Source organism: Pyxicephalus adspersus, chromosome 5, assembly GCF_032062135.1.
Source record: "Pyxicephalus adspersus chromosome 5, UCB_Pads_2.0, whole genome shotgun sequence".
NCBI lineage: Eukaryota > Metazoa > Chordata > Amphibia > Anura > Pyxicephalidae > Pyxicephalus > Pyxicephalus adspersus.
The window spans coordinates 250,289-261,263 of NC_092862.1; the positions used below are offsets into that span (position 1 = coordinate 250,289).

General features: G+C 51.2%; 3 protein-coding genes across 3 annotated transcripts in view; 2 read left to right on the top strand and 1 right to left on the bottom strand.

The window, feature by feature from the left end:
* MROH1 (maestro heat like repeat family member 1) overlaps window positions 1-3,473 on the top strand; it is a gene marked incomplete at its 5' end in the record, with an annotated part of 41,180 nt that extends 37,707 nt beyond the window's left edge. Inside the window, 5 exon segments of the mRNA XM_072413182.1 lie at window positions 8-154; window positions 232-420; window positions 845-1,316; window positions 1,543-1,608; window positions 3,109-3,473. Of these exon segments, the coding sequence (XP_072269283.1) occupies window positions 8-154; window positions 232-420; window positions 845-1,316; window positions 1,543-1,608; window positions 3,109-3,194 (960 nt within the window).
* Window positions 3,474-4,944: 1,471 nt separating this feature from the next.
* BOP1 (BOP1 ribosomal biogenesis factor) overlaps window positions 4,945-10,975 on the bottom strand; it is a 10,693-nt gene continuing 4,662 nt past the window's right edge. Inside the window, exons 4-16 of the mRNA XM_072410510.1 lie at window positions 8,516-8,670; window positions 8,117-8,234; window positions 7,938-8,039; window positions 7,646-7,858; window positions 7,334-7,495; window positions 7,171-7,251; window positions 6,913-6,982; window positions 6,693-6,825; window positions 6,255-6,435; window positions 5,863-6,151; window positions 5,616-5,700; window positions 5,404-5,511; window positions 4,945-5,328 (exon numbers count right to left, since the gene is read on the bottom strand). Coding sequence (XP_072266611.1) covers window positions 5,175-5,328; window positions 5,404-5,511; window positions 5,616-5,700; window positions 5,863-6,151; window positions 6,255-6,435; window positions 6,693-6,825; window positions 6,913-6,982; window positions 7,171-7,251; window positions 7,334-7,495; window positions 7,646-7,858; window positions 7,938-8,039; window positions 8,117-8,234; window positions 8,516-8,670 — 1,851 coding nt within the window. The 3' untranslated portion in view covers window positions 4,945-5,174. The remainder of the gene's footprint in view (window positions 5,329-5,403; window positions 5,512-5,615; window positions 5,701-5,862; window positions 6,152-6,254; window positions 6,436-6,692; window positions 6,826-6,912; window positions 6,983-7,170; window positions 7,252-7,333; window positions 7,496-7,645; window positions 7,859-7,937; window positions 8,040-8,116; window positions 8,235-8,515; window positions 8,671-10,975) is intronic.
* SCX (scleraxis bHLH transcription factor) lies at window positions 8,666-10,666 on the top strand. The gene has a single exon (XM_072410511.1). The coding sequence runs from the start codon at window positions 9,327-9,329 to the stop codon at window positions 9,864-9,866; it is 540 nt and encodes a 179-aa protein (XP_072266612.1). The 5' UTR covers window positions 8,666-9,326; the 3' UTR covers window positions 9,867-10,666.

Sequence of the window (10,975 nt, forward strand, 5' to 3'; positions counted from 1 at the left end):
TTCCTAGCTGTTGGCCAGCAGTGAACTCGGTGGATTTGTCTTCCTGGAGCCTCTGATGGACAACATGACCAGCCGACTGAAGGACAGCAGGGTCATTGTGCGTATGCTTGCCGTCCGTGGTCTCGGGAACATAGCCAGCGGTTACCCAGAGAAGGTGAGCTGCTTCGCACATCTGGGTAAGGTGGGGAGCTGTAATTGGTGTTCTGATATATGAGTCTTGTCTATTCTCAGGTTCGTAAAAATGGAACCCACCTACTTACTGCCATGATCAATGCCATGGATGACCGGGAGGACCCCGAGCACATAGTGACCCAGGAGGCCATGTCTAGTCTGTGCCGACTCCTCCCGTATATAAAGGATACGGACCTGCACTCCCTGCTCATCCACACCGCCATTCGCATACGCCCATTCTTTGACCATGTGAGTGCCAGTCTGCCATTGTCTGCCTCTCTGCCCGCACTACTGGTCACCCCATATTCCGGTAACTCCCCCCCCACCTTATTCCAGTCACATCTCACCCTGGTTTTTGGTAATCCCTTCTTCTCACCCTGCCCATAGGTCACCCTCCTCGCTGTATTCTGGTCACATTTCTCCTCTAATTGTGGTCCGCTCCATATTCTGGTTCCATCCCCCCCCCCACATTCTCATCATCTGCCACTTCTTTATTCCGGTCCCTTCTCGCCCTGCATTCTGGTCACCGCTCCCTCTCTATTCCTTAACACATATTGGGATTATTTTCTCTCCCGCTGTTCTGTGGTTTGTTCCGGCCGTTCTGGGCATTGTGGGGCAATTTGTTCTTTGCTGGATGTAGTAAAGCAATTCTTGTCTTGTGATTGGTTGATAGGAGCGGACGGACCTGCGTGCCGCCTCCATCATGCTGTTTGGCACTCTCAGTAAGTTTGTGGCAGGACAAGGAGAGGAGGTTCTGTTCGAGCAAATTCTGAACGGTTTGGTGACATTACTGCACCCTGCCCCCATACTGCCGGGTCAATGCCTTCACACCCTGGGGGTATACATGGCACCCTGCCCCCATACTGCCGGGTCATTGCCTTCACACCCTGGGGGTATACAGTCAGTCTGGATGTGTACAAATCTCCCCCCATGGCTGTGTCATATCGGGGTGTACAGGGCCATTTCCATACTGTGGGGGCCACCATATTTGGGTGTTAATGTTGTCAGTGAACAATTCTTTTATCTCTCCTCCCTCCTCCAGGTGCAGGGCTATCCTGAGGTTATTGCCCGTCTCATACAGACCAATGTCACCTACTTTAAGAGCATCTGGCCCGAAATTCGAGCAGCTGCCCCCATGTTCATAGGTAAGTTATCTATTACTGATGGGGGGTGTCATCCACTGGCCCATAGAGAAGGGGTTTACCCCCCCCCCCAATCTGGGGTGACACCTATGGGGGTCCACCTCTCCTAGGGTAACACACTGACAGGTGGGGTGTACTGCCCTCTACTGGGTAACACAGACAGTGGTGGCAGGGGCAGATTTCGGACATCGGTATCTCTCGCCTCAGCAATGTTTTGTGTTGTCTGCAGGTTTCCTGGTGCTGCATATGAGGAAGGATCAGTGCAAAATGGTGGATCTGGACCATCTGGTGACATGTAAGTCTCTTGTCTCCACTACTACTGCTATTGTAGTATTATATAGTATTATATATGTATTATTATAGAGGACTATTGTACAGTGCTGCATAATATGTCAGCGCTATATAAATACCGTGTAATAGGGCTGGGGGGGTCTGTATGGAGATATCACTGAATGATCAACAGCTGGAAAGCCCACAAGGTGATTGGTTCAGGGAGACAGTGCCATGGCGTTGCCTTAAATTATTTGGGAGGAACAAAAATTCCACCCCGGGAGATTCCCCGGGACACAAATATTCCTTTCTGCAGTTGGGTCTGGGCCAGAGTTTGGCTCCCGGTACCATGAAAGATCCGATCTCGTCACTATTGTACTGACCCATGATCTCTCGCTCCCTAATTTAGACTTTTTAGTGATCCCAAGTGACCTGCCTGTACCCGGAGGGTTCGGAATCTGACTCCCTCTGCACTTCAGGAACCAATTAAAGATTTCTCTTCCCTTACAATGGATTCCTCCTTTCCATCACCAATACAAGAGGAAAATCTGATGACCGTTTTCTCCATGAAACCTTTTTTGTCCTTACAAAGGTGGTGTTACACAATGTACGGATGTGATCCTGTGGGATCATCCGATGAGGGCACGCAGTGTACGGATGTGATCCTGTGGGATCATGTGATGGGGACACGCAGTGTACGGATGTGATCCTGTGGGATCATCCGATGGGGACACGCAGTGATCCTGTGGGATCTGGGTGTATTTGTCTGTTCTATAGAGGAATATTTAGCTGTGTTGGTGCCTCGGTGGTGCAGTTGCTCTCCGATGAGGAGATCTACAGCTGTGTAACCTGTTCTTGCCCCCCCTGGGGGATCCCTGGACAGGGGGCGTGCATGGAGCGCGGTGATCTCATTAAACCGTCTGTGCCGCTAACCTGCAGCCGGATCTATTTTAGTTCCCTGCAGAATCCGAATAAACAGCTACTGGAAGTGGAGCAGCCTGGAGAGGAGTCCGGGAGCCGCGCCAGGGATTGGGGGAGGGGAGGAGTGCAAAGCCAAATGAGTGAGCGCAGGGCAGCCGGCAATCTGGGACAGCAAAGATGGGGGGGGGAGAATTCCATGGACCGAAAGATCCGAGGGATAAATGTTCCTACAACCACCAGATGGGGGAAATAAGATTTTCTGCTCGGATTTCTATCCGCATCCTCCCCAGCAACCCCCAAATCCCTGGGAGACCAAAATATTGCAAACATTTCATTTGGGTCACCAACTTGGTACAGAGATTGGCACTGCCCATAGCCTGAGCTCAGGAGATCGATATGACAGGTTCCCTTTATTGTTCTGTACTCTCCCCACCTCCAGCAGTTCTTTCATCAGTTCCCCCTCTCATGTGAATCTTTGTGTGAATGTATGAGATGTGCTAGTCTCCCTCCTCCTGCTGCACTGCTATGGGGTACAATGTGAGGTGAATGTTTGTAGTTCTCCTATTGGCTGCGCTGATTTGTGTTTCTCTCTCTCTCTCCTCAGCTCTCATCGTCCTGCTGAAGGATCCAATCCCGTCTGTGCGTGTGAAAGCGTCGGAGACGCTGGGTCGCCTGGTGAAGTTTGTCTGATCAGTTACCTGTAATCTTCCCCGTGGCACCAGCTCACCTGGCGAGGGGGGGTAGAAGGTGATTGTGGTCATTGGGAAACCAGCAGTGGCCCCGGAGACACTGGGACTGCCTGGGCCAATCTATGACACGAAGGTCGGTGATCACATTGGAGCTCAGGGATGATCCACAGCACAACTTTATTTATACGGAGGGTCCTCCTGGGTGGGGGAGGGGTTTGTAGATTTTCATTGGATTTTTGTATGAGGTTCTGGGAAAAAGATGGAGATTATTTTTCATTGGTTTCTGTGTCCTTAGTCTTCTGTTTGTGGCTGATCTCATAAGAGAGGGACCAGATTGTCCGTCCTCCATGCTGTGAGGGTCTACCCCAAATTCAACCCAAACCATTGAGCTGTGGAGACCATGACAGAAATGTGGACTGGCCCCGTACCCATCATTGCCCCCCCGATCCCATCATTGCCCCCCCGTACCCATCATTGCCCCCGTCTACCTTGGTATGGGTTGTGTGAAAGGTATTTTTTTTACCTAGTTGCAGAAAAATGACTTGGTGGGAGGAGAGCAGTAGCGCCCCCTGTGTGTCACTGCTGAAGGTGCTGGTCAGTGTGGCCCTAGAAGATGGATGTGTCACACAGGCTTCACATTCACAAATAATTTTCTGTCCTGACACGGAAAGCATTGCCACTCCATGGGGTACATGGTATTTCTGCCATCTGAGGGGGCACCAATAATTGTCCACATGCACCCTGCAGTCATATTGCCACGTGACAACTGAGAAAGAGAAGTGGCAGCTCCTTCATAATTCTGTCCTGGAAAAGATTCTGAAATATATCCTGCCACTGCGGACTGTCTCAGGTCAGTGACCCCCACCCCCGCGTCCTCATATGATTGGGCGGAGCGCTGTGTGATGGCCTTGCATTGTCTGTGGTGGGGTTCTGGTCCACTTTTGTGGAATTTTCAGCTTGTCATTATGGCCACGCCAATATCTTGTGGGGGTGCAAGGCCAGACCTAGAACTGCCACACCGTCCACATAAAGTGACAGACGCTTGTAGGAGTTGTGGCCGAGGATGGCATCGCTTTAGCAAAACAGATTACAACCAAAATGTCCAAGCTGAACTTTATTAATGTCATCACTGCAGCCACCAGTCCCTGCACCACCTACAGGCCACGCTCCCTATTCACTCCAATGCAAAGTCTGTACCACCAATTCAACTTACTGATTGGCTGGGGAGGGAGGGGAGTAGGGACAGGTGAGTGACCCCCCCCAATATAAACTACTCAATTTGTGTGAACGTGCGTTGTACCCCATTGCTCCTCCGAGGGTGTCCGAGATCTTTGCCAATCCAATCTTTCCTGAGCTTAGCGATGGCTGTGACTTTATTTTGTCCTGTATCTGAGAGGTGACTGCCTGGTGATCCTGCCATTCCACCCCCTACAGTGGTAATAGACCCATCCCCATGGTCAGCCTGTGCCCTTCCTTCCACTTCGATTGCTACCACAGCCACACTACCCAAGGAAAACATGTCTGGTTGGGCAGTGGACTCCGGGCACCGACCACCACAAAAACCTCTCAACATCTGAGGAAAGAAAAGGGGGGGGACGCTGCTGGGAGCATCTGAGTGAAATCAGCAACCCCACCCCCACATGCCACATTCTCCATTCCAGAGCATGAGGGAATACATATCATCTCAGTGATAGGCAGATAGGGGACCCCTATAAACATAATATATATAAATACCCCCAATCAATGGTGAGTCAGATGAGACAAACTGCTTTATTATAAAATGTCACAGCTCCTGTGGCCTCAGACAGAGGATTTGTGGTATATACAAGGCACTAAGATTTAATACAGAACTACAAGTCCCAGCATCCTGAGTGAGCAGACTTCCACAGGAAATGTGCAGTCCAGCGCATTGTCCGGCTGAATGAGCCCCATGATTAGGACTCCGAGGGGTAGGCAGAGGCTCTCGGGATATTTGGGGTAATTATGTAAACAGTCTGATGGTGGCGTCAGCTCCAGCTGAGAAGACCCACGGCTGCATGGGGTGAAAGACGACATCCAAAACGCCCAGGTCTCGCGTTATCTCGTGTCCACGCAGGACTTTGACGGGCACAATAAGAGGATTCTGGAGGAGATCACTGCAGAGGGAGAGAAGCATGTTAGAGAAATGTGTAACATATATGTGCCATGCGTGTGCAGTGTCAGCCACTTACTTGTAGACCATTCCGTGGCACACAATCACGCTGCCATCATCTGAAGCCGAGGCAAACAGCGGGTACTGCCTATGGAAAGCTACAGCCCGCAGCGCCTTCTTGTGGTGTCTGCAAAACAGAGGACACGATTACCAAAGGTAGGACAAAGGGGGGGTGCTACAGACACACAGGAAACGTGGGAGGAGAAGGATGAACGTGGCCCTGAACCCCACCTAAGCACTTTGTACGGTTTGGTGGACAGATCCATGTCAAACCACGCCAGCTTTGAGTCATAACTTCCACAGATCAGATTATCACCTAAAGACAACAAATCAAACAATGCAGATTAGTTCCAATTCCCCAATGGGTGTAATATGCCCCCCCCAATCCTCCAGATCCCCCGACAGGCGTAACATGCCCCCCTCCCGAAACCTCCAAATCCCCCGACAGGTGTAATATGCCCCCCCCCAACCGGCTCACCTGCAGGGTGAATCGCCATGCTGGACACCCACTTGCAGTTGGCCATCAGTTTCTTGGTGAGTTCTTGTTTCAGCAGGTTGTAGACACGGACGTATCTTTGAGTGGCCACAAAGAAGAAGGGGCGGACTGGGTGGAACAGAACCCTCTGGACCTGCCCTTTGTTTTTCCGGAATGGGTTTTGGCTCCTCCTCCGGCTCAGCTGGTGAATGAGAACCTGGGAATTCCCACAATCCGGAATAACCACAGCAAAATAATCACCACGGGCGTGCCACGTGACCTGCTTCACTGCCTGGACCAAGAAAAGAGGAAGAGTCACCATGACTAGCACTGCCGGGGTCACAGAACATTTCCCCCATGGGGAATGTTTGAGGGTGGGGGTATTTGGGTTTTACCTTCTCATGCTGAATACGAAGGCGGATGCCCTGTTCATATTGGGCTCCCTCCGCCGCCTCCCACGTCACCGGTTGTGGGGTCTCCTCCTCGGGTGGTTGGTACGATGCCAAATGCTGATCTGTAGAATTGCAGAGTAGGTGATCTCCAAGTCCGGGGTTCACTATGATGACAGAGCGCTCCCTGCAGGCGACATGGAGGTGTATTAGTGTACCATGACCAAAAAGTGTCACCCGTGGTTCCTGCAGGGGGAGGTGACGAATTTCCAAGTGTGGGGGGGAGGATTGGGACAGATCACATGGACCAATTATCATCCAGGAATTAAAGAGGTGGTGAAGTTTGGGATCATTTATGACAACTCTGGTATTCCCCGTTATAATCTGACCCCGTGGGAGCCCAATGTACACTTATTGCCCCACCCAGGAATGGCCCCCACTTACACACAGGCAGCCACCAGGATCATTGTGGAGTTGGGGTTCCAAGTGACTCTCTTTACAGCTCCGTCCAGACCAATAGATTTCATGCAGCGCCCGGTGCTGACCTCCCAGAACCTGAGGGTGCAATCATCAGAACCTAGAGGGAGATTGTAGATTATAGACGTGGTCATCAAAGCCACAAAACATGGGGAAGGGGATCAATACGCCTGAACAGCTGACATACCTGAGACCATCCATTGGCCAGAGGGGGCAACACTGATACAGCGAACCAGATCTGTATGTCCACGGTAAACCTAAAGGAGAGATGGCATTCAAGAAAAGAGCCTTCAGGGGGGTCCAGGGGATAAGAAAACAAAAGGATGGTGGGGGTTAGGTGACCCCAAAAGGAGGTGGGGGTTAGGTGACCCCAAAAGGAGGAGGGGGCCAGGCCCCAGAAAACCCACAGAGGGGTAGGAGGGGCAGGTAGTGTAGCAGCTCTTACCATGGACTGTACGGTGGGGAATGGTTGGAGGTCTCGGGGTCGGGGCAGTTTGGGGATCAGATCCTCGGGGTCCACGTTGACCTGCAGATCAGAAGAATGGATATTAGTGGGGGGAGGGAGCTCAGAATCCTCACATAGAATCATCTCATGGATGTCCACTCACCCTCATCTTCCTCTGCCGGGGACACAGATAGAGATCCAGGCAGCGCTCAAATCTCTCGTGGATGAAGCGGGAATACGCCGGGACGGCACGGAGGCTGCCATGCTGCTTGGGTATAAACCCCAACTTCCTGTCTTCGGGGTCCTGCTGCTCCCAGGCCAGTTTCTGGGGGAAGGGGAAACATTTACAGTGAGCACAGCCTGGGAAGATAACAGATATGAGGAAGGGGGAGGGGTTCTGTAGTCAGGAGGGGCAGGACTAGCAGTGCTTACAACACTGATTGGGATTTCAGTGCAGCAAAACATTCTTTCTCACCTCCTCTTCAGTCATCAGATACTCAGGAGGGGGGTTATAGGACTCTTCATGCCCGGGAAGGCGCAGTTTCGGGGCAGGTACATGCATCTTGTGCCTCCCAAGAATGGCATTAGGATCTTCCTGAGCCCACAGATCATAGTAAGCGGGGGTATCATCGCGAGGCTTCCGTGGCCGAATCCACCCCATCTTTATGGCATGAACCAGCTTGGAGACCTTAAAACAAAGTAGCAGTGAGCATATGGAGACACGGAACCTTCTTTCATAATTGGCCACACGAAGGGCAGCCACTTACCTTCTCCTTCTCGATTAGGGATGGGATGAAGCTGCGTTTGTCCGCTGGCCGGTTGGTGACAGGGTGGATCATGGTCTCATGGGTGAAAAAGTCCACGTATGGCTGAAGAGAGAGGAGAGTGAGGAGCCATAAATCTGCCAAACAGCATCCAATCAAAACACTACTTTCCATGCACTTACCTCATAGGGGTCATATTTGGCATCACCAAATTGTCCACGCTGAATCCGTTCCACCAGGTCCACCTGCTCGTCAGTTAGCTTGATGTCCTGTCCAGTTTTCTTGTCATGAACAGTTCTCCTGGGGAGGGAAGGACACAGCTTATATGAAGTCTACCCCCACTTCATAAAAAATGTCATTATTGGACCACGGCCACCCACCACCAGATTTAGGAACGTCATATCCACAGATTGAGGAATAATAAACTACTGCCACTGCAACTCCAACAAGCGGAAAGATTGGACGTTACCCATCTGTGTTCAGTACAATAAATGCAGAAACTCTATAAAGCAATAATTTTATTGTGGGCCAATCCACCAATTGGCCACCAATTTTAGGGGCAGGTGGTCCCCTACACTCACCAATAGTCGGGATTTTCCATCTTGTCCAGGAATTCCTCCAGCTGATCCTTGGTTTGCAGCGGCTTGAAAATCTTCTTACCATCCAAATCATAACCAACATGGGGGAAATCTTTGTACCACTCCATGGGGATGTTCCCCACCGTGTTCCGGATGTCCTAAGAGAGAGCAAAGTCCAAACTAAGTGCAATGACACAACGAGAAGAACATTTCGGTCCAATAAAATGTGTCAGTTGGTGCCACATCGATATTACTGATCACACAACCACGGAGGGGCCTGGTGGAGGAACCTCCGGTCTCCCTATAGGTGCAGAGCGCAGCCATGGCATTATTATTTCTATGGAATAAAAACTGAACAAAGTCCATAGAAGGGCCATAGAGGTGCAGATTGGTGAATAATTGGGATCTCTCTGGGTGAATAATTTATTAGGAGTCCCGAGTTTGGGAATCGTGGCATAGTGACACACAAGCGTTAAGTCTTCTGCAGATGTTGGGAAGAGTTAAGGCTGCAGGGCCAGTCTAGGCTGTTAAATCCCCACAGCCGCCTGGGGACTCCCCCTCCCTCCTCATGCAGCTTCCGATCCCCCCCTACTCCATGTCTGCTGCCGGCTGAGGGAGGACCAGACTCCTCTCCAGGGTCGCTATAAAAAGTCAATCATCGCTGCCGCCAGACGCACTCCACGCGTGTGAGGACACGGAGACGGTGCTCAGGCGAGGATGCTGACAGAAGGCTGCGACACCCCAGGGTCACCATAGCCGGAGATTGGTGGACGGCACAGATTGGAGAAGTTTGGTTGGTGGTTGTTTCGTGGCCATGTCTTTTGCGATGCTGCGCCATGCCCCACCTGCCCGCTTTCTGTACCCCGATATTAGCATGCTGTCAGACGACGATGAAAGCGGCAGTGACAGCTCAGGGTGTGGCGATAAATCTTATCACTCCATGGACAGAAGTGGCAAAGGAGACAAAAAGTGTCCACGATTGCAGCGAGAGCCACGACAGCGCCAAACGGCCAACGCCCGTGAAAGGGACAGAACAAACAGCGTCAACAGCGCCTTCACAGCCCTGCGTACCCTAATACCCACAGAACCCGCCGACAGAAAATTGAGTAAAATAGAGACTCTGCGTCTGGCTTCCAGCTACATCTCCCACCTAGGAAATGTTTTACTCCTTGGGGACAACTGCGGGGATGGACAGCCGTGTCACACCAGTGGCCCCTACTACCAACATCACCCAACCAGCCCCAAACACAGAGAGACAGAACCGGGGCAACCCAAGCAGATCTGCACCTTCTGCCTCAGCAACCAAAGGAAGCTGGTGAGTAACATCAACGGTAAAATACTCAAATTACAATAATTACCCACCGCTATCAGAACAACCACTTCATAAAAAACACATGTGGCAAAATGATTTCCAGGCCACAGGGAAGTCTGCAGGGGAAGGACCATAAAACACAGAGCGCTACCATACCTGTCACTGCACCCGGCAAAGGGGGGGAAAAACACCCGGCAAAGGGGGGAAACACCCGGCAAAAAAAACACCCGGCAAAGGGGGGGAAAACACCCCACTAAGCTGTGCCCAGAACTCCAGCCCGGCACTGAATCCAGGTAAGGGGTAGGAAGTGGCATTTCCTCCCCAGGGCGGTGAAGGGGTTACTCCAGGTTGGGGTGATCCCTTTTCCTTGGGGATCTGACAGGTGAATGATGGGAGGTGATCAGAGGTCCCCAATATTGGTATTTGGGGGGAGCAGTAGGAAATCTCCTCCCCCGGATCTGCCCCTGGTGTTACCCCACAATAGAAAATGTGACCTGCGAATTCAGGGTGAGTTAGGAATTTCCTGCCCAAAGATTTCCCCCCCTGGGGTCAGACATTGAGTTACCCCAGGTGAACAACCAATATTTTAGCAGAACGTCAATGGGCAGGTTTGGGGTGTTTTGGTGATTTTTGACAATTCCCCATCCCCCTCAAAATGGGTAAATTATTGAACAGGTTGATAGAACCCCAAATCCTCGCAGTTTATAGCAAAGGATCGATTGGAAATTGCATTGTATGTCCAGCGCCATGAGTATTCAGGCTTAAAGTGGGGGGGACACCCCCGGGGACCACAGATAGCGGCCTATAGATAACAGAGCCATTGGGGCTCTCAGCAGAAAACACCCAAAACTGGGCAGAAATCATTCTGAAGCCCCCAAACTTCTTCTAGGGTTCAGCTAAATGAAAACCCTGGGCCCCAACCCCAGGAACTCCAAAACGGCCTCTATAGCCCGGTGTCACCCCAATGCTTTGTGTCCGACCCCCCTCCTACCCATGATATCGGAGAAATACGGCACAGCAAAAATCAGCTGCCAGGCAAACAAATCCAGGAAATTCTGAATTTCCCCCTCATAGAAATCTGAGCCGAAAAGATGAAAAAAACAAAAAACTAAACAAAAAAAATCCACCCAACTGTCCTATAGGATATGCAA

What these genes read in the sequence shown, in the direction of transcription:
- SCX (XM_072410511.1), top strand. Translation starts at nt 9,327, where the DNA reads ATGTCTTTTGCGATGCTGCGCCATGCCCCACCTGCCCGCTTTCTGTAC.